The sequence below is a fragment of the Humulus lupulus genome, chromosome 1, assembly GCF_963169125.1.
Source record: "Humulus lupulus chromosome 1, drHumLupu1.1, whole genome shotgun sequence".
In the NCBI taxonomy this organism is placed as follows: Eukaryota; Viridiplantae; Streptophyta; class Magnoliopsida; order Rosales; family Cannabaceae; genus Humulus; species Humulus lupulus.
In genome coordinates this window covers 173198968-173222754 of record NC_084793.1, presented here as the reverse complement: position 1 = coordinate 173222754, position 23787 = coordinate 173198968, and the positions used below count along the sequence as shown (strand labels likewise).

Here is a 23787-nt window from a genome sequence, read left to right as displayed (position 1 = left end):
AGCTCGAAGATGCCATCGCCAACGAAGGAAAGCCCCCAGGCAAGGACAAGGGGACTGCTGAGCCCGCCAAAGCCGCCAATGGGTCCAAGCCCAACGGCAAAGGCAATGGGAATGACAACAGCAATGGCAAGAATGGGGGGGAACGGCCACACAATGAGCCTTCCACCTCTGACAATAACGAGCCAAGGGTAACCGTTATGAACCTCGGTTCACTAACTATACTGCCCTAGTTGAGTCTCGAGGAGAGGTTTATCAGGCCACGAGTTCCAGTGTGCCTTATAAGAAACCTGCTCCCATTCGAAAGGATATTTTGAGAAGAGACACTACCAAGTTCTGTCGTTATCATAACGACTACGGACATGATACCAAAGAATGCAACCAGCTGAAGGATGAGATCGAGTTCCTTATTAGACAAGAAAACTTGAGAAGATATATACGGGCCTCGGGAAATTCCCAACGAGAAGCTCCAGGTGGCTACAAGCAAGCGCCCACACACCAACGCTCGCCACCTTTGCAGCCTGACCCCGTAACTGGCACATTGTTAACCATCTGTGGAGGCCCGCACCTCGCGGGAAACGGTGGAAAGGCCAGAGAACGATATGCTCGGACTCTGCGCCACGACCAGGACATCGAGATGATGACTGTAGATGACCGCGCGCCGAAAAAAGCTCGATCAGAAGAAGGCGAAATAACCTTCTCTGATAGCGAGGCCCAACATGTCCGGTTCCCACATTCCGATCCGCTGGTCGTGGATATCCAAATGGCCAACATGATGGTGAAGAGAGTGCTGGTCGATACAGGAAGTTCGGTGAATATCCTGTATAAGTCTTCGCTGGAATGCATGAAGTTGTCCGTTAAGGACCTAGAGCCCTGCAACCAAACAATATACAACTTCTCTGGTGAGGGACTCGCCCCCGCAGGGTCAATCAGACTACCAGTGACAGCAGGTACAGTGCCTGCTACCAGGACATTACTTGCTACTTTTATAGTAGTCGATTGTCCTTCGACGTACAATGCCATCATTGGGAGGCCTATACTGGTTGATCTACGGGTCCTCACCTCTATTGGCACTTAGCCATGAAATTCCTGACAGACGCAGGGGTAGGACGCATGTTGGGAAACCAGAGGGAGGCTAAGGAGTGCTACAACGCCTCAATCACGAAGGCAAAGAAGGGAACGTCAAATAGCACTCCCCCAGATAGGTTGCAGATGGCAATTGATACACAAGCCCAATCCGGTGATGAAGTCACCAAATAGGGTGTTGCCCAAAGTGAGGATAGAGATTTAGATCCTCACTTTGGGGATTTTGAAGAAAACGTTGGACCCGTCGAGGACCTGGAAGAGGTCCAACTTGACAAAAAAGACCCGACCAAAGTCGTTAAGGTCGGGAAAAACTTAGAACCAACCACAAAGCATGCACTGGTGGAGTTTTTGCGGAAAAACTAGGAAGTCTTTGCCTGGTCGCACAAAGACATGGCTGGGATAGATCCTGCAGTTATCAGCCATGTCCTGAACGTAGGCAAGAATTTTCCACCCGTGCAACAGAAAAGAAGGCTGCTCGATAAGGATCGCTCGAGAGCCTTAAAAGAAGAAGTTGAAAGATTAAAGGAGAATGGGTTCATCAGGGTGGCGTTTTATCCATCGTGGGTCTCTAATCCAGTACTGGTTCCCAAGCCTAATGGAAAATGGCAGACCTGTGTGGATTTTACAGACCTCAATAAAGCTTGCACTATTGGAAACTTTCATTGTGAGAGAGATTTATCTGATTTAGGTGCAAGCATAAATTTAATGCCGCTGTCTGTATTTAAAAGACTTGGTTTGGGGGAAGCTAGACCGACTACTGTTTGTAATGACCCAACTTATCCTAGACTTTGGACCATTAAAACTACTTATACATAGATACTATTCTTAAGGAAACATACATATGAAATAACCATAACTTTATAAAAAAAAAAACTGTAAAGCAAAGGTTTAAAATACATCGAAATTCGGGGTAGGATATGGGATCCCATTAATTGAAATAAAACATAACTTGAATCGTAAATAAACTTGGTTACAAAATCAAGTGCGGAAAATACATATAAAGCATAACTAAAAAAACAACTTCATCCTCAAATCGTTCACGCATTCCACCGAATCCATTCTCCTTCAATACACATTCCCAAGCCGCCAAGAATCTTCCCACCGCCATAACTATTTTCCTGCACATATAAAACATAAAGGAATGAGCCTAATGCCCAGCAAGGAAAATCTACTACAAGCATGAAACATAATCCTACACATAAACTATGAACATATATCATATACTATAACACATATATCATAATTCTAACCCATGTACATGGTGACTATTGGGGTTTGCTGATAACTCTACAAATTAGAGTTATTTTACCATATTTTATATGCTAATTGTTGCTTAGTTCTTGAGTTTTTAATTAACTTATTTAAGTTTCTAAGTATTTTTAAATTTATTAGTCTTATTTTGATTTTATATAATTTTGTGTGTTTTTATAGTTATTTTGTTGTAAAATATTGTGGTTAATTATTTGAATTAATGTTGTTTAGTTTGAGGTATAAAAAATGTTGTTTTAGTAAAACTAAATGTTCAATTAAATTAAGTCTTAATTAATATTTTCAATGAACTAATATGATTTATGTTATAATTGAAAATATTTGAATTTGATTTAATTTATGTTTATTTTGTTAGGGATTTTGGTATATTTTTGCTCTTGAAAAGCAAGAAAAAAAAGATAAAGAGTGTCATTTTTGCTGAAAAAAGAGATGGATAATGGCATTTTTGAAGTTGTTTAGCCAACCCAAGCTTGGCCCAAGGCCCAGGCCCACAATAGAAGCTCCCACTGCCCAGCCACCACAGGCCCGAAGCCTTCATCTCCTCCAAGGCTCAGCTGCCGCCAGCTGTCCCCCATTCAGCCTGCTGCCTTCCACGATTACACCTGCAGCTCACTTCAGCAAGCATCAAGCCAAGGCAACTTTGGGCCTTGCCTTCAACCCAGCCCGTCCGTACGGCCCAAGCACCTCCTCAGATGCTTGCCTCCAACACACAGCCGTACGCCTTCAGCCTACACGCCTGGCACAAGCCTCCCACACGCCTGCCTTGCCTCCTTCCCAGCCACACTCAGCCACCAAAGCCCACAAACACCTCTTGAGCCCATAAATTTGGGTATTGTCCCCTTGTCTAAAATGTCACATTTTTACCCATTTTCTACACACTTTTTACCCCAAAATCATCATCACTCCTACAATTTACCCCTATTTACCATATTATTATTAATTTAATCAATTTACTTACTTTAAATTGATTATCTTAATAATCTCATTTTGGCTATAAATAAGGGTTTTGAAGACCATTTTGGGGTGCTTAATGTTTTGGTTACCATCTTTTTCTCTCATTTTCTCTCTACCATTCTCTCTTCCATTTGGGTTTTTCAAGAGCATTTTGCAAGTATGTATGTCATTTATTTTGTAATTTCTACTCTAGTTATGTGCTTCTAATCTTTTTCATAAGATTATTAAGATCATGATGAAGCAACTTGTAACTAGGTAATATTTATGTTGTATGTTGATTTCCCTTGTAATGCAACAAAGTTTATGGATTTTTCTTCTACATATATTTCTTTCATCTTAAATATCTTGTATTTTAGATTGTTAGAACATATTTACACTTTGTCTTCATTAGTGCATAAACATAATATTCTTTGTGTAAGATGTGTCATTAAATTGTACACATCCATGCTTAGAACAAAAATATTATGTTTTGCCTTATAAATAATGTTCATTGATTTATTTGTTATTTCATTAGATTGATTTACACTAAATGCTTTGAAATTATAATTTTGAAAAGTGAAGAAAAATCCTATCTTTTTATAAGAAAATTGTGCTTAAAATTATAAATATTTTTGGAAAATGATAGTTTAAATTATTTTAACTATCACTAAAACTTGGGAATCAATATACTAATAAATATTATTAAACTTACATTTTGTGGATTCTAGTATCTTAATAATCTTTTCTTTTAACACTTATTTTCAACTCATTATTGGTTTATTTTCATTATCTTAAATAGCTTTATTTTTCAATCTTTTATTTTATGTTCATAATATTAAAAATTATCAATCTTTGGAACTAGGTTAGAATTTATTACTTTTGATTTAAAATAGTTTCATTTTCGATTTTAGACAACTCCTTTGGGTTCGACATCCTTGCTTACGATCACTATTCTATATGGACGATTCGTGCGCTTGCGATATATAAATTTTTAAACATACCCGTTATGGGTCCATCAAGTTTTTGGCGCCGTTGCCGGGGAGTTGCAAGAGAAAAGAAACGAATTTATCTCAAGGTTAGTGAATTCTTCTACTAGTTATTTTAATTTTTGTTACACTTAAAAAAAAAAACTAAAAAAATATATATCTATAAAATCTAAAAAAAAAAAAAAGATAAAAAGAAATTTGGGACGGTTCAACCACCCATAAAAAAAAATATATATACTTATATTTATATTTATTGTTTTTTTTTAGTTGACGGCACTTGTGCCTCCTATCTATCCTTTTAATTTTTATAGTCGATGGCACTTGTGCCTCCTAATTTTGTTATAATTTTGTTGTAATTTTATTTCTTTTATATCTTTGTTAATTGATGGCACTTGTGCCTCTTGACATTTGTTGTAATTTTCTTTATTTATATTGTTGTAATTTTTATTTTATTTAATTTCCGCACATTACTAGTTGATGGCAATTTTGCCTCCTAGCTAGTTGATGGCAATTTTTGCCTCCTAGTCCTCTATCTTATGTTTAAGTTGATGGCACTTGTGCCTCCTAGTTTTTACCTTAATTTTGTTATGGTTGATGGCATGCTATGCCTCCCTACTCTTGCCTAAATTTTAGTCTTATTCAATTTTTGCCTTATTTTTCTTTGTCTTCTTTAATATTTTAGTGTAATATTGTGAAAAATACTTGAAAAAAAAAAAAAGAGAGAAACCTAAATCTTGTCCTTTCACCATAAGAAATTTTTGCTTAAAGGAAATTTGAACAAAATTCCCATCCGCCTCTACTAATTAACCTCGGGGAGTTGTTAGTAGTGCGCGAGTAAGTGGAATCAAATAGGCCTGGGGACAAGTAAACCATAAGAATTATATTGTTGTGAAATCTCTAAAAATTATAAGTATGCTCTGTGGTTGCGGTTTTAACTGATCTTCCACATCAGAAAATTGTTTGTTTGAGATTATCCTTGTTGCCTTGTTTGTGAAAATTGTATGCATCATTGGGAACGTAACTCGAAAAAACGATTAGTAAAAAGACGTTTATCTCTATTTGAAATTGAAAGTGTTAGTAAAAATTTGAGCATCATGGAACCCATTGCTAATATTGTTGATGAAAATGTTGTGCCTGAAAAAACTTTGCTTGAATATTTTGCACCTATTTCATCTAATGCTCCGTCATGCATTGTTTTACCTACTACTTCTGCTACTCATTTTGAGCTTAAACCATCAATCATTCAATTGTTGCCTTCTTTTTATGGGTTAGATAGAGAGGATCCTTACATGCATGTCAAAGATTTCTTAGAAATTTGCTCAACATTTAAATTTCAAAATTTTTCTGATGAGTCGGTCAAACTAAGATTGTTCCCTTTTTCATTAAAAGACAAATCAAAAGCTTGGTTAAATTCCCTTCCCACGGGGTCTATAACTACCTGGGATCAACTTTATAATAAATTCTTACTGAAATTTTTTCCTATGTCTAAAACTGATAGTCTAAGGAGAGAAATCTCCGAGTTTTTTCAAAAAGATAATGAAGAGTTTTATGAATGTTGGGAAAGATTTAAAGATTTATTATTAAAATGTCCTCATCATGGTTTTGAAAAATGGAGACTTGTAAAATATTTTTATGATGGTTTGACTCCCTCTAATCGTCAAATGATTCAATCTATGCATACTGGAAAATTTTTAAAATTTCAAGGACAAGAGGCGTGGGACGCCCTTGAAGATTTATCTGTCAATTCACAACAATGGAATTATTTTGATCCTAGGTCTAGGTCAACTAATTCACCAAAAAGAGGAGGAAGGTATGAAGTAAAAGAAGAATTAGACTTAAGAACGTCCTTAGACAAATTAGCGAGAAAAGTAGAAGCTTTAGCCATAAGCCAAACTATAAACTCTCCAATTCAACCACGAAAAGATGTTTGTTCTATATGTTCTAGTGCTTGCCATAATGTCCAATCATGTCCTTCCTACCAAGAAGCCTTTTCTGAGGAGGCCAATGCTCTTCATTCTTATGGGAAACCAAATGATAGCCCATTTTCGTCCACCTACAATCCAAATTGGAGAAACCATCCAAACTTTTCATGGAGACAAAACCAACCCCAAATGAATCAAGGGCACCAATACAACACACAAAACCAAGCTCATGCCCCACAAAATCAACCATATCCGCAACAAAGAAAACCTTCCTTAGAAGATACTTTACAACAATTTATGCAATCCACCCAACAAATCCTACAAAATCAATCTCAATCTATTACCAAACTCGAGACACAAGTAGGACAACTCGCCACTGCTTTAGCTGATAGAGAAAAAGGAACATTCCCTAGTCAACCTATCCCTAATCCAAAAGGTCAATATGAGATAGGAAAGTCTAGTCATAATGGAGAAGTCAAATCAATTTCAACTCTTAGGTCTGGAAAGAAAATTGTCAAACCCGATTACATACCCGAGGTTGAAAACGAAAAAGAAAAAGAAAAGAGTCAGCCTCCTAGTTCTAATCTCAATGACTCATCAAACAAAGAAACTCCAATCCATCCTTTTATTCCAAAAGCCCCATTCCCACAAAGATTACTTCCAATTAAAAAAGGCGGCCAATATAATGACATCTTAGAAGTTTTTAAGCAAGTTAGTATCAATATCCCTTTCTTAGATGCCATTAAACAAATTCCTGCCTACTCTAAATTTTTAAAGGATCTTTGTACTGTTAAAAGAAACACTAATGTTCCTAAAAAGGCGTTTTTAACTGAACAAGCTAGTTCCATTATTCAATATAAGAGTCTTGTTAAATATAAAGATCCTGGGTGTCCCACAATTTCATGCATTATTGGTGATCATTTTATTAACAAAGCTTTACTTGATTTGGGTGCTAGTGTAAATTTATTGCCTTATTCTGTTTATAAGCAACTTGGTCTTGGTGAGCTAAAACCTACCTCTATAACTCTTCAATTAGCCGATCGTTCTGTGAAAATTCCTAGAGGCATTATAGAGGATGTTTTGATAAAAGTTGATAAATTTTATTTTCCTGTTGACTTCATTGTTCTTGATACTCAACCTGTGGAAAATATGCATGCTCAAATTCCTATCATTTTAGGTAGACCATTCTTAGCTACATCTAATGCAATCATAAACTGTCGTAATGGTGTTTTGAAATTATCTTTTGGAAATATGACTGTTGAATTGAATGTTTTTAATGTTGCTAAATCTGTTGAGTGTGAGGAAAAACATGAAGTTAACATGATAGATAGTATATGTGAAGATGATGAAAATGACTTACTTGACTTTTGTGAAAAATACTTTGGTATGAACTTACATGTTGATGACTCTAATGATGATGTGAATTCTTTGGTAGAGTCTATACCCTTACATGAAACCAAAGTTGAACCTTTTTCACCCTTAGGTCATGTTCAATCAATTTCTGAGTCTCCAAAGTTAGACCTTAAACCTTTGCCAGAAAATTTAAAATATGCTTTTCTAGGAGAATCTGAAACCTTACCTGTTATCATAGCATCTGCTTTAGATAAAGAACAAGAAAACAAGTTGTTAGATGTCCTTAGAAAACATAAAGAAGCCATAGGTTGGACCATTGGAGACATTAAAGGAATTAGCCCATCCATATGTATGCATAGAATCCATCTAGAAGAGAATGCTAAAACCTCTCGGGAATGTCAAAGAAGATTAAATCCAAATATGAAAGAAGTAGTTAGAGAAGAGGTCATAAAATTGTTAGACGTAGGTATCATTTACCCTATTTCTGATAGTCAATGGGTTAGTCCTGTTCAAGTTGTGCCTAAGAAGTCTGGGATTACGGTTGTTGAAAATGAAAAAAATGAATTAATCCCTACTAGAGTACAAACGGGGTGGAGAGTGTGCATAGACTATAGAAAGCTGAATAATGTTACTAGAAAAGACCATTTTCCATTACCTTTCATTGATCAAATGCTTGAACGATTAGCTGGCCATGCATATTATTGCTTTCTTGATGGGTATTCGGGGTATAACCAAATCCCCATCGCCCCAGAAGATCAAGAAAAGACTACTTTTACATGCCCTTTTGGGACTTTTGCCTATCGTCGCATGCCTTTTGGATTATGTAATGCACCTGCGACCTTTCAAAGGTGTATGATTTCAATTTTTTCTGACATGGTTGAAAGATTTCTTGAAGTATTTATGGATGATTTTTCTGTGTTTGGTTCTTCCTTTGATGAATGTCTGCATCATCTTTCACTTGTGTTAATTCGTTGCAAAGAGAAAAACCTTGTGCTTAACTGGGAAAAATGTCATTTTATGGTTAAAAAAGGAATTGTTTTAGGTCATGTAATCTCATCTGATGGAATAGAAGTTGATAAAGCTAAAGTTGACCTTATTTCAAAACTTCCCCCACCTAAAACTGTGAAAGAAATTAGATCATTCTTAGGCCATGCCGGTTTTTATAGAAGATTTATAAAAGACTTTAGCAAAATTTCTCGGCCTTTATGCCATTTACTTGGAAAAGAAAATGCTTTTGTCTTTGATAATAATTGCCATGTTGCCTTTGAAAAATTAAAAAATTTGTTGACTACTGCACCCATTATTCGACCTCCTGATTGGAAAATACCTTTTGAAATAATGTGTGATGCTTCTGATTATGCTATAGGTGCTGTCTTAGGGCAAAGACTTGAAAAAATACCTCATGTAATTTACTATGCTAGCAAAACTTTGAATGATGCTCAATTAAATTACTCCACAACCGAAAAAGAATTGCTTGCTGTTGTTTTTGCATTGGAGAAATTTAGATCTTATCTGTTAGGGTCTAAAATTATTGTCTATTCTGATCATGCTGCATTAAAATATCTCTTGTCGAAAAAAGATGCTAAGTCTCGTTTGATCCGTTGGATCCTGCTTTTACAAGAATTTGACTTAGAAATACGTGATAAAAAAGGATCTGAAAATGTTGTTGCTGATCATTTATCTAGACTAGTTGTTGAAACTATACATGATTCCACTCCTATCACTGAAACTTTTCCTGATGAACAATTAATGCATATTTCTTCATTACTTTGGTATGCTGATATTGTTAATTATTTGGTCACTAAAGAAATACCATCTCATTGGTCTAAGCATGATAAATCTAAATTTTATTCTGAGGTGAAAAACTTTATTTGGGATGATCCTTACTTGTTTAAATACTGCCCTGATCAAATAATTAGAAGATGCATTCCAAACTGTGATCAATCTAAAATCATATCTTTCTGTCATGATCATGCATGTGGAGGACATTTTAGTGGTAAGAAAACAGCTGCTAAAGTTTTACAATGTGGTTTTTATTGGCCTACTATCTTTCATGATACATATGTTTATTGTAAAGCTTGTGAACGTTGCCAAAAGTTAGGAAGTTTAACTAAAAGAAATATGATGCCTTTAAATCCTATTCTTATTATTGACATATTTGATGTTTGGGGCATTGATTTTATGGGACCATTTCCTAACTCTTTTGGTAATCTTTATATTCTTGTTGGAGTCGATTATGTGTCTAAATGGGTTGAAGCTATTGCATGCCACACTAATGACCACAAAGTTGTGCTTCGTTTTTTGAAAGAAAATATATTTTCTCGTTTTGGTTCACCACGTGCTATAATTAGTGATAACGGTACACACTTTTGTAATAGGCCATTTGAACATTTGATGAAACAATATGGCATTACGCATAAAGTCTCAACACCATATCACCCACAAACTAGTGGTCAAGTTGAAGTGTCTAATAGGGAAGTTAAGCACATTTTAGAAAAAACTGTGAATCCAACTAGGAAAGATTGGTCCTTAAGACTCACTGATGCATTATGGGCGTATCGTACCGCGTACAAAACACCCATTGGCATGTCACCCTACAGACTTGTGTATGGGAAGGCGTGCCATTTACCTGTTGAGTTAGAACATAGAGCCTTTTGGGCAATTAAGCAGTTAAACTTTTCTTTAGACAAGGCAGGTGAAAAACGAAAACTTCAACTAAATGAACTAGACGAAATTAGGAATGATGCTTATGACTATTCAAAAAAGTATAAGGATCGCATGAAATTTTACCATGATAAAAATATTTTGAGAAAACATTTTTATCCAGGTCAGAAAGTCCTTTTATACAACTCTCGTTTGCATCTATTCCCGGGAAAGTTACGCTCTAGGTGGTCTGGTCCTTACATTGTTCGTATTGTTTTTCCACATGGAGCCATTGAAATTGAAAATCCTAAAAATGGTGATATATTTAAAGTTAATGGACAAAAATTAAAACCATTTTTAGAATTAAAAACTGATGAAGTGGATGAGATACTCCTTGAGGACCCTGTTTACCATGCTCTTTGAGTCCTATTTGATCTTGACAACTTGTGTTTTATTTGTATTATTGTTTTATGTGTGATTTAATTTTTGTTCGTTGTATCTTGTTCTCTCTTCGCAATGCACAATATCGAGGTACGACCATTCTAAACTTTACACTCTTCTCAATTTAATTTATATTTCTATTTTGACACATTGAGGACAATGCTTAAATTAAGTTTGGGGGGTATCAAGTTTTATTGTGTTTGTTTTGTGTTATTTATGTTTGCTTTGTATTAATTTTAATGTTTTGTGTTTTATCTAAGTTAGTCATGTTTGTTTGAAAAAAAAAAAAAATTATTTATATGTTGTTGTTTTGTAATTTTTTTTTAATTTGTTCATTTTCATAAAAAAGTTTAAAAAAAAAAAAAAAAAATTTGGTGATATTTTTAATTTTCAATGATAAAAATCCTGATTGAGTTTGAATTTAATTCTCTTAAAAATATGAATAATTTTTAAGCTTTGTTTTTAATTATAGGGTCAATTTTGCTTGTAACAAAAGTTACATTTTTCATAACAAAAACATTCTTATTTCCTATAAGTTTAAGTGAAAAATAATTTTAATGAAAACCTATTTTCTAAAAGCAAAATTGACAATTTAATTAATTATATAAGCTTAACTTTTATTCATAATAATTTCTGAGATTTATTTTCATTGTGCAATTTTTGAGAAAATCATTTTTATATCACCAATAAAAAAATATATATATATATTTGTGTATTTTAATTTTTCTTTTGCTTGAGGACTAGCAAAACTTTAAGTTTGGGGGTGTGATAACTCTACAAATTAGAGTTATTTTACCATATTTTATATGCTAATTGTTGCTTAGTTCTTGAGTTTTTAATTAACTTATTTAAGTTTCTAAGTATTTTTAAATTTATTAGTCTTATTTTGATTTTATATAATTTTGTGTGTTTTTATAGTTATTTTGTTGTAAAATATTGTGGTTAATTATTTGAATTAATGTTGTTTAGTTTGAGGTATAAAAAATGTTGTTTTAGTAAAACTAAATGTTCAATTAAATTAAGTCTTAATTAATATTTTCAATGAACTAATATGATTTATGTTATAATTGAAAATATTTGAATTTGATTTAATTTATGTTTATTTTGTTAGGGATTTTGGTATATTTTTGCTCTTGAAAAGCAAGAAAAAAAAGATAAAGAGTGTCATTTTTGCTGAAAAAAGAGATGGATAATGGCATTTTTGAAGTTGTTTAGCCAACCCAAGCTTGGCCCAAGGCCCAGGCCCACAATAGAAGCTCCCACTGCCCAGCCACCACAGGCCCGAAGCCTTCATCTCCTCCAAGGCTCAGCTGCCGCCAGCTGTCCCCCATTCAGCCTGCTGCCTTCCACGATTACACCTGCAGCTCACTTCAGCAAGCATCAAGCCAAGGCAACTTTGGGCCTTGCCTTCAACCCAGCCTGTCCGTACGGCCCAAGCACCTCCTCAGATGCTTGCCTCCAACACACAGCCGTACGCCTTCAGCCTACACGCCTGGCACAAGCCTCCCACACGCCTGCCTTGCCTCCTTCCCAGCCACACTCAGCCACCAAAGCCCACAAACACCTCTTGAGCCCATAAATTTGGGTATTGTCCCCTTGTCTAAAATGTCACATTTTTACCCATTTTCTACACACTTTTTACCCCAAAATCATCATCACTCCTACAATTTACCCCTATTTACCATATTATTATTAATTTAATCAATTTACTTACTTTAAATTGATTATCTTAATAATCTCATTTTGGCTATAAATAAGGGTTTTGAAGACCATTTTGGGGTGCTTAATGTTTTGGTTACCATCTTTTTCTCTCATTTTCTCTCTACCATTCTCTCTTCCATTTGGGTTTTTCAAGAGCATTTTGCAAGTATGTATGTCATTTATTTTGTAATTTCTACTCTAGTTATGTGCTTCTAATCTTTTTCATAAGATTATTAAGATCATGATGAAGCAACTTGTAACTAGGTAATATTTATGTTGTATGTTGATTTCCCTTGTAATGCAACAAAGTTTATGGATTTTTCTTCTACATATATTTCTTTCATCTTAAATATCTTGTATTTTAGATTGTTAGAACATATTTACACTTTGTCTTCATTAGTGCATAAACATAATATTCTTTGTGTAAGATGTGTCATTAAATTGTACACATCCATGCTTAGAACAAAAATATTATGTTTTGCCTTATAAATAATGTTCATTGATTTATTTGTTATTTCATTAGATTGATTTACACTAAATGCTTTGAAATTATAATTTTGAAAAGTGAAGAAAAATCCTATCTTTTTATAAGAAAATTGTGCTTAAAATTATAAATATTTTTGGAAAATGATAGTTTAAATTATTTTAACTATCACTAAAACTTGGGAATCAATATACTAATAAATATTATTAAACTTACATTTTGTGGATTCTAGTATCTTAATAATCTTTTCTTTTAACACTTGTTTTCAACTCATTATTGGTTTATTTTCATTATCTTAAATAGCTTTATTTTTCAATCTTTTATTTTATGTTCATAATATTAAAACTTATCAATCTTTGGAACTAGGTTAGAATTTATTACTTTTGATTTAAAATAGTTTCATTTTCGATTTTAGACAACTCCTTTGGGTTCGACATCCTTGCTTACGATCACTATTCTATATGGACGATTCGTGCGCTTGCGATATATAAATTTTTAAACATACCCGTTATGGGTCCATCATTTGCTAACTAAGCAACTATAAGCCTCAAACTACAATGAGGTTTGCTAGTTAAGCAACTATAAGCCCCAAAAACATAAAAGTGTTGGGGTTTGCTATATAACAACTATAAGCCCCAAAACATACATATATCATAACACATAAAATCATACTATAGCATAATCATAACATATTATATAACATAGCACATATCACATAGGAACTATCCTATTTTCCTTACCAAATACCGGGATGTGAGAACAAGGACAGGATTTTGGAACACTCCTAAAAATCATTAATAGAAAGGTGAGTATTCTAAAAGAAAGAGATGAAAATGAATGAACTAAAAACCACCGAGAATATACTTACCGACAAGAAACCTCAAGTTCAAAATACTTAGATGCCTAACCAAGAATAGAGAATACTGAGTTAGGATTTGAGTAGAGAAAAACTATAAAAACTAATGAAACAATACAGAAAGGAACTAGAATTAGGAATACCTTGAATGCACTATAACCGAACTACACCTTGATATCGAAATACACAATATGAACCTTACTTCCCAAGTGTTTAATAAGCTTATAATGATAAAGCTTATAACCCCAACCCAAGTGTTTAACACTCTAAAGTAAAGCTAGCAGCTTGAAGGCTCTGAACTCAGCTTGATGAATGAAGAAATGGCTGGGTACTAGGTCCTATTTATAGAGTTCAAGAATGAAAAGATCTTCATTTATCTTGAATAAAAATAATGAATTTTTAATTGAAAAACACTTGAATATTCGTTCAGCAGAGGCTTAAGACTCGGTCAAAAAGATTCTGGACTTATCAAGAGGTTAAGGATTAAAATGAGCTCGGTTTCAAAATTATTCAAAAATGCTGCCCAAGAGCCGATATATCGCCCCTAGTAGGCGTTATATCGCCTGGGCTCATATTCCCGAGGCTCGTCGAAATAGTCGTCCGAAGTTACATGTTTTTTGTATCCCCGTGTGGCGATATATCGCACCCTAGAGCTGCGATATATCGGCATACGCTGAAATATTATACACGTAATTACACTTTTTCAGCCTAATTTGAATTGAGTAAATAGCTTTTACTGAGTCTAATAACGATTTCAAAGCTGCTGGCAGACTCTGGGATTTTCAAATATTACTCTTTATAAACTATTCCTCAAAAATACTTAATTTCTCATTAAACATGCACATGACAAATGTCATTATCTTATTGGGTCTATCTAAACCTTATAGTATAATAAATATCATCTTCGTAATCAGTCATATTAATCAAACCTTAGGTTATAATTAATATTCTTAAACTATAGGTTAAACTTATAAAATCTACAAGTGTTGCTACGAGTGTCCAACTAAGTCCCAGCTTGAACCAAAATCCACAGTAATAAACATACTACAACTACTACTAACTATTACTATTACTACTACTATCTAACTAGCTAAGTAAAGTTCTTGGACTCTACACTGTTACTCTTCAATTAGCTGATCTTTCATTAACACATCCCAGAGGTATTATAGAGGACGTTCTAGTAAAGGTAGATAAGTTTATTTTTCCAGCGGACTTTATTGTATTAGATATGGAGGAAGATAAGGATGTGCCTATTATATTAGGACGACCATTCTTAGCCACGGGGCAAGCGCTGATAGATGTTCAGAAAGGAGAGTTGAGGCTTAGAGTACAAGGAGATTAAGTCGATTTTAATGTTTTCAAAGCTTTGAAATATCCTTTAGCTAGTGACAGTTCCTTTTGTGTTAGTGTATTGGAGGAACCAAGTAAAGGGGTTGAGTCTATTAAAGATCCATTGGAGTTGATTCTTATAGAAAGTCCTGAAGAGTGTGCTGGTACTGAAGCCGATGAGTATGTTAAGTGGTTGAATTCATCAGGGCAAATATATAAAAAGAAATATGAGGAATTAGGGCAAGTGCCTGAGAGACCTCTTCCATCGATTGAGAAGCCACCAGTTCTTGAATTAAAAACCTTACCTGATCATCTTAAGTATGCTTATTTAGGTAAGAATGATACTCTCCCAGTTATTATTTCAGCTTCTTTATCTGAGACTGAAGAAGAGAAGCTTATGAGGGTATTATGGGCTCACAAATTAGCAATTGGGTGGACTTTGGCAGATATTAAGGGTATTAGTCCTTCAACAGTAATGCACTGTATATTAATGGAGGAGGATAGTAAGCCTAGTATTGATGCTCAAAGAAGGCTCAATCCTTCAATGAAAGAAGTGGTAAGGAAAGAAATTTTTAAATGGTTGGATGCTGGAGTTATTTACCCAATATCTGACAGTGTTTGGGTTAGTCCTGTTCAGGTAGTTCCAAAGAAAGGTGGCATGACGATGGTTAAAAACATTAATAATGAACTTATTCCAACTCGTACGGTGATAGGGTGGATAATTTGTATTGATTATCGTAAATTAAATAAATCCACCAGAAAAGACCATTTTCCTTTACCTTTTGTTGATCAAATGCTCGATAGATTGGCCGACCATCCTTATTACTGTTTCTTGGATGGATATTTGGGATACCATCAAATTCCTATAGCACCGGAGGATCAAAAAAAGACTACCTTCACATGACCTTATGGAATATTAGCCTTTAGAAGGATGCCATTCGGGTTATGTAATGCTCCCGCCACCTTTCAAAGATGTATGATGTCGATTTTTTCGGACATGGTGGAAAAAGGTAATGAAATTTTTATGGATGACTTTTCAGTCTTTGGACCCTCTTTTGATGGATGTTTACTTAATTTGGAAAGGGTTTTGAAAAGATGTGAGGAGTCAAATTTAATTTTAAACTGGGAGAAATGTCACTTCATGGTGACAGAAGGAATAGTCTTAGGCCACAAAATTTCACGCCATGGAATTGAAGTAGATAGGGCCAAGATATCAACAATAGAAAATTTACCTCCTCCATTGTCTGTTGAAGGGGTTAGAAGCTTCTTGGGCCATGCTGGATTTTATAGTAGGTTTAAAAGGTTTTTTCAAAAATTTCAAAGCCTTTATCTACCTTACTTATGAATGGTGTGGTATTCAATTTTGATTCTGCGTGTTTAAAGGAATTTAATACATTGAAGGAAAAATTAGTCTTCGCTTCGATTGTTGTATCACCAAATTGGGAAATTCCTTTTGAATTAATGTGTGATGCAAGTAATTATGCAGTAGAAGCGGTTCTTGGTGATGGAAAAACTAATTGCAGGATCTTTATTTATTTTCATGCAATTTACATATTTTCAAACAAACATGCAAATTCCTAGAACATGCTCCTATGAAATTGATACAAATACAGAGTAAAGTAAAAACTTACATTACGCAGCGGAACTGGAACAACTCCATCCTTCAATCTCTCTAACCCTTGATTCCTTTTTGTAGCAGAGTATTATCAAGAGATTGAACAAGATCAGCAACACAGTCTTCCTCACCAAGCCTTTGATTAACCTAGAACTAGTGTGGGCTGGTTCTCAACACATGAGATAGAGATCTTGCAGAGAAGAAGAAGAGAGAGAGGCCAAGAAAGGTTAGACTATCTAGGTTTTCAATTACCAATCAACTGAAACTCACTTGCTTATGAAAACCCTAGATATCATATTCCTTATATAGGCAACTTAATGAGATTTATTTAAATTTAAAGTAATTAAAAATAATAAACAAAAATAAAAGCCTTGGGCTGCCATAAATGGACTTGGGCCCAATCTCTTTGTTTTGAATTTAAATCCTAACTGGGCCTAAATTCAAAATATTTTATTTATTTATTTTTAATTAATTAATTAAATCCTTATTCAAATTAACTAATTATAATTTGAAACTTGATTTAATATTATTTATTTATATTGATACCAATTTATCAATATTAATAAATTTACCCAAAGATTCTCTTTTATTTTCTAAATCTCATATCTCTGTAAATTTTCCAAAGTTGACCTAGTCAAATTTAAAAAATCCTAATTGATAATTAAATCAATTAATTGAGACATTCTAGATGATTTACTCAAAGGTGATGCAGGGACCATGGATCCATGAAATCAAGCTCCAACAAGTTACCGTGAATTTATTTACGAATAATTTCACTACCTTATTAATTCCTCGTGACTCCGCTATAGACTCAGAATTGAACTCTTGAATTCATAGAACGTATTTTCAAAACCATAAATACGTTATCCATTGTTATAACCATTACAATCAGTTAATCCTCTATCGATGACTTACTAACGAGCTGGGTGCAAATTACCGTTTTACCCCTCATCAGTATTTTATCCTTAACTCCCACTAAGTTCCTTATAAATGATATTTCTGTGAATCACAAAAATGAGATCTCAATCATTTAACCTTTTGAACAAAGCAATTAAGGAAATCATCTTTTCACTTCTCATACAGAAGTTATAGATTTCGTATCTATGAATAATACTCCCACTCAATTACACTAATAAATCTCCAATATGTAAGTATGGGCTAGACCGTAGGGTAAGCTGGTAACGAACAAGTCAAAAGATTTAAATAATATAATTAGCAGAATATTATCACTCAGAATTAACATCGACTTAACATATGGTCAACGTTGTGACATTGATTAGATTTGATAACAACGATACTTATTTATCAATCAATAATCAATATCGGTCCTAGTCCGATGTAACTAAATACATCCGATCTTATCTACTTGGTCGATGCCTTGGACAAGACATCACACCCTGAATGTGTAAGTAGATCATATCGTAGATTGCCTAATCAGTGAAAATCCAATGCACTGATCTAATCTTAGGACTCGTTCTTTTGAACATATAATTACAACTATAATCCACTGTGACCTAGTCACTATAATTGTAACTATCCATATGTTTGGGATTTTATAAATGTTTGTATTATTTCAATAATCATATAATAAAACAAGCAAGTAACACGGTTGTCAAACTAAATGATTTATACTACTTTTATTGATAATATGAAATCGTGCTACATGTCCGACATGGTTTTATAAGGGCATAAAACCCAACACTTGGACAGCGAGTTGACAAGTTATTTCGAAGATTTTATTATGCTAGTCGAACCTTGAATGATGCTCAATTAAATTATGCAACTACAGAGAAGGAATTACTTGCAATAGTCTTTGCATTTGACAAGTTTAGGCCATATTTAATTGGTAATAAGGTGATAGTTTACACAGGTCATTCAGCTATTAAGTATCTTATGACTAAAAAGGATGCTAAACCTCGCTTGATTCGATGGGTCTTACTATTGCAAGAGTTTGATATGGAAATTCGTGATAAGAAGGGGACAGAAAATCTAGTTCCTGATCATTTATCTAGATTGGAAAAAGAAGAAGATCATAGTGCGAAAGAAGAGTCAATAGATGAAAATTTTCATGATGAACAATTATTTTCAATTGAATGTGAAGAAAAGATACCATGGTTTGCAGATTATGTTAACTATTTGGTAGCTAAAGTTGTGCCTCCTGACATCTCAAGGCAGCAACTAAAAAAGTTCTATTTGGAAGTGAAGCATTATTATTGGGATGAGTCCATTCGTTTTTGTCATTGTGCTGACCAATTGATTAGAAGATGTGTCCCAGAAGAAGAAATGACTTCCATACTTACTCATTGCCATACTTTACATTGTGGTGGTCTCTTTGGGGGAACAAGGATAGCAACAAAATTTTTGCAATGTGGGTTTTATTGGCCTACGTTATTTAAAGATGCTAATGCCTTTGTTAAGGGTTGTGATCGTTGCCAAAGGACCGGTAATATATCCAGAAGAGATCAAATGGCAATGACTGGAATTCTGGAGGTTGAGTTGTTTGATGTGTGGGGCATATATTTTATGACACTTTTCCCATCATCTTATAATAATAAGTACATTTTTCTGGCAGTAGATTATGTTTCTAAATGGGTAGAAGCTGCAGCAACTCCTACTTGTGATGGTAAGGAGGTACTTAAATTTATTCATAAGAATATTTTTACTTGGTTTGGTACTCCAAGAGCTATTATTAGTGACAAAGGCAGACATTTCTATAATAAATCATTTACATCTCTATGTGCTCATTATGGAGTTCATCATAGAAAGGTTATGTTTTCTCATCCATTAGCTAATGGTCAAGTTGAGGTGTAAAACCGAGAAATTAAAAGTATTTTAGAGAAAACCGTAAACACATCAAGGAAAGATTGGAAAAAAAAAGCTTTGATTCACTGTCCGCATATTGCACAGCTTTTAAAACTCCGATTGGTATGTCACCATATCAGTTGGTGTTTGGGAAGGCCTGTCATTTACCAGTCGAACTTGAGCATCGAGCTTATTGGGCGGTGAAAAAGTTGGATGTGGACTTATTTATGGCTGGGCAGAATAGACTTCTAGAGTTGAATGAGCTTGATGAATTTAGAAATGAAGGTTATGAAAATGCAAAGATTTATAAAGAAAAATCTAAGGCTTTTCATGATAAATGAATAATCAGAAAGGATTTCCAACCGGGAGATAAAGTTCTGTTATTTAATTCTAGATTGAAATTGTTTCCAAGAAAACTAAAGTCTAGATGGTCGGGATTGTTTACAGTTGTGGTCTTGTTGCCTTATGGAGCAGTACAAATTCATAGCGAGAATACAAGACATTTTAAAGTAAATGGTCAAAGGTTAAAGCATTATTTGGAAGGACCGGTGGAAAAGTGTAAATCATTGATGGTTTTGGAACCCCTTTAAATGGGGTTTTCAGCGTTCGGCTATATGACGTTAACGACAGCTCTATAGGACGCATTCCTATATTTTATTTTAAGTTTTTATTATTATTTTTAAGTAGTGCACAATTTTATTTTATTTTATTTTGGATTTTTAAAGGTTAGATATTTTAATTTTATTTATTTTTCATTACAAAGTTTGTAAAAATCATGAAATTCGTGAAAAAAAATGTGTTTTCAATTAGTCATTGGGCCAAGTCGCGACTTGAACTAGCAAGTCGCGACATTATCAAAGTCAGAGAGTATTCCAAACATAAAGAAGGGGCGGGTCACGACTTGGGCTTATGAGTCGCGACGCTAGGCTGAAACAGAGAGCAAGGAGTTCTGGTATATAGGGGCGGGCTGCGACTTGATGATCTGAGTCGAGGCTCTTGGAAGCGAGTCTGCTAGAAAAATTTAGGGCGGGCCGCGACTTGAATAAGCTTGGTCGTGGTGCGCCTGTGTCAAGCAAAAGAAAAAAAGCTTAAAAATCGTTTTTCTAAATCCTTTCTCTCATTTTTCAAATTCTCTCATTCCAAATCAATTTTCCCTAAGAAAAACCTCTACAATTTTTCCCTATCTCCTTCGATTTCAATTTCTCTTAACCTATTTTCCTAATTTCTACTTCATATTCCTTATTGATTTCTTTCATTTCTTTATCCCTAATCCTAATTTTTGTTCTATTGGTGCTCATTGAGGAATTGAAGGAGGATTAAAGGGTGGCTGACTTTTCAAATTTCAAGGCTTGTAAATTTTTCTTTTTGAAGTTTTCATTGAGTTGCATTTATATTAAGAGCTTGCCTTGGATTGTTGGACTGTTTGTTTGTATATTGGGTGTTTTTGGGTGAAATTTTTAGGAGTATTTAGTGAGGAAATTTAGAGTTTTAGGGGAAGTGTTGCAGAAATTTTTGTGTGTCATTTTTGAAAAATTGTGAAGGTATGGGACCAAGGAAACAACCCACTAGGGCAACATCTTACAAGAATACTAGTCGCCTTCATCATCCCGTTCCCAACCACCCCAAACCCAGCCAAACCCGCCAGCACCTCAACAAATTTTAGAATATGATCCCGCGCGCTTCATTAACAAGGATGCCCAAGATCTTTATCAAAGGCTATCCCAGCGACCAGTTATTCAAGAGCGTGGGATGGACATTAAAGAAGAACTGTACCCTAATGACACTTATCATAGTATTAGGAGTGAAATTTTATGTCGAGGTTGGTAATTGTTTGTGGACGATCAGATGCCAAAAGCCAATCGCTCCTTGGTTTATGAGTCTTACGCCAATTTTCCTAGGGCTGTAAATAGAAAGGTGTTTGTTAGGGGCATTTCAGTTGAATGCGCTATTGATAATATTGATGCATTATTTAATGTACCTAAGTTATCTCTAGAAGAGGATGAGTATTATCAATTGGCATATCATAGTGAGGTTGATTGGACGGAGGTGGCTGAGACCTTAGGAATTCCTTGTGCTTCCTTTGTTATACAAAATGGGGAGTCAAAACATTTAAGAAGATACCAAATGATTGTCGTAGCTAAAGCTTGGACTCTTTTTGTGAGTGCACGACTTATGCCAAACACCCACTTGTATGAAGTGGGGAATGATAGGTGTCTTCTGGTGTATGCGATTATGACGAGGCTCTCCATTGACATTGGGCGAGTTATTCGCCAAAGCATGAGGGATTTATGTCGCTTGACCACTACTGCTAGGTTGGGGAATGGTTCCATGATTACTGATCTGTGTGAGGTTTGGGAGGTGCCGAAATATCCTAGTGATATTTTTCGGAAGGCGATGGGGGCTATTTCTCAAGCTACAGTGAATAAATTCAATGCCCCATCCTTAGAGCCACCAGTACCAATACCTAGAAATGTAAGAGTTGGTAGGGAAGGAGAAGCAACTGAGGAGCCCATACCAGCCAATGATCAAACAGAGGGAGTGTAGGCAGTTGAGGAAGAGAGAAGAGAAGATTACCCTCAATATTTGGTGCTGGAGGCTCCACCGAATCCACACTTGGCCAGACTAGATTACATCATTCGACAAAACCAGCATACACACAATTATTTGGGCGAGCTTCATGATTTCCATAGAGCTCAAGTTGATAGACAGAACGAGCTGGTTTATCGATGGTCAAACCAAGAGGCGGACCGCCAGTACTTCCCTTATCCACCGCCTTAGCATCCATTTATAAACCCACCACCATTTTGAAGTGATTTGCACCAGGTAAGTTTTCTTTTCTTTACTTATTTTTAAACATTGGGGACAATGTTTAGTTTAAGTTTGGGGGATGTAATGACCCACTAATCTAGACACTTGGACCATTATCGAACTATACATACAAATTCTTACTAAAACATACATTTGCGAAAATACCATAATTTATTATAAACTTGTAGAAACAAAGGTTACTTTCATAAAAATAAGTAGGATATGGGTACCCATTGTCTTTAAAACAAAAATAACTTAAAGTAAAAAGAGTTACATAGAAAATGCGGAAAATACATCTAAAACCATAAAAACATAAACAAGACTACATCCTCGAATCGAATAACGCTCGGCCCCCTTGACTCCATTCACCATCGATACACATCCTCTAAGCATCACGAATCTTACCGCCTCTAAAGCTATTTTCCTGCACATAAAACAAAAAGGAATGAGCCTAATGCCCAGCAAGGAAAATCTAACACATAGCCATAAACATATATTTCGTAATAAACGTAAAGACATATCATAACACTTAATACATACACTTATTATAATGGCCATTATTACTTGGGGTCCCATAGACTAAACAAGCTTATGCCCATGAGATTAGTGGGGTCTTACTAGCTAAGTACGCATATGCCCATAATCTTTTTGGGGTCTTATTAGTCAAATAGGGCATAAGCCCAAGCCTACAAACATACAACATATTCATAACATATCATATTTCATAACATAACACATAAGATAACATAAGCAATACACATATAGATTCTATCCTATTTTCCTTACCAAAGTTATCAGGATATGTGAACTGAGTTGGGACCTTTTGGAACACTCCTAATAACCATTAGAAAGAGTGATTCTAAAGAAGAAAGGAGATGAAATGAAAGGGATGGAAAGACTAAACCATTTGAGAAACATGCTTACCGAAACTTATGTGCTCAAGAACTTAGATTCCCTAACCAAAATGAAGATTAAGGTTAGAGATTGAGTAGAAGACTATGAGAAAGAAAATAACATAATACAGAAATGAACTAGAGTTTTGGTTACCTCAAAGACTTGTAAGATCAATCTACACCACAACCGAAATACTATAGAACCTCACTTCCCAAAGTGTTTGATAAGCTTATGATGTTTAAGCTTATGATTTTTCCCAAACCAGGTGTTTACACTCTCACACTCACTTAACACTAGCAGCTTCTGAACTTAGAGCAAAAGGTGAATAATGGCTGGGTACTAGGTCCTATTTATAGAGTTTGGGAATGAAAGTATCTTGATTTTACTTGAATAAAAATAATGGCTTTTTAGGTGAAAATTATTTGAATAATCGTTCAGCAGAGGCTGAAGACTCGTTCAAAAAATGCTGGACTGTTGAAGGAGTTTGAATGGCTGAAAGGAAATGAATTCAAAAGTGTTTGAATTTATGCTGGAGGAGGCGATATATCGCCCCCTATAGGCGATATATCGCCTGGACCATTGTTCCCAAGGCGACCGTGCATCGTCTCGTGTTTTCCGTATCTACGTGCTGCGATATATCGCCCCCTATAGCTGAGATATATCGGCAC

General features: G+C 34.8%; 1 protein-coding gene and 1 non-coding gene across 2 annotated transcripts; one reads left to right on the top strand and one right to left on the bottom strand.

The window, feature by feature from the left end:
- Positions 1–5767: 5767 nt before the first annotated feature.
- On the bottom strand, positions 5768–5874 carry LOC133813460 (small nucleolar RNA R71). Its single transcript, XR_009884470.1, has one exon. It is a non-coding gene; the product is annotated as a small nucleolar RNA R71 (small nucleolar RNA).
- Positions 5875–6883: 1009 nt separating this feature from the next.
- Positions 6884–19758, top strand: LOC133824604 (uncharacterized; the record flags this gene model as incomplete). The annotated part of the gene is made up of 9 exons (XM_062257543.1): positions 6884–7468; positions 7709–8133; positions 8608–10513; positions 14830–14857; positions 15054–15164; positions 15333–15637; positions 16384–16474; positions 18717–19058; positions 19523–19758. Coding segments are annotated over 9 exons (4029 nt in total), but the record flags the coding sequence as incomplete, so codon positions are not given.
- Between the last annotated feature and the right edge of the window lie 4029 nt (positions 19759–23787).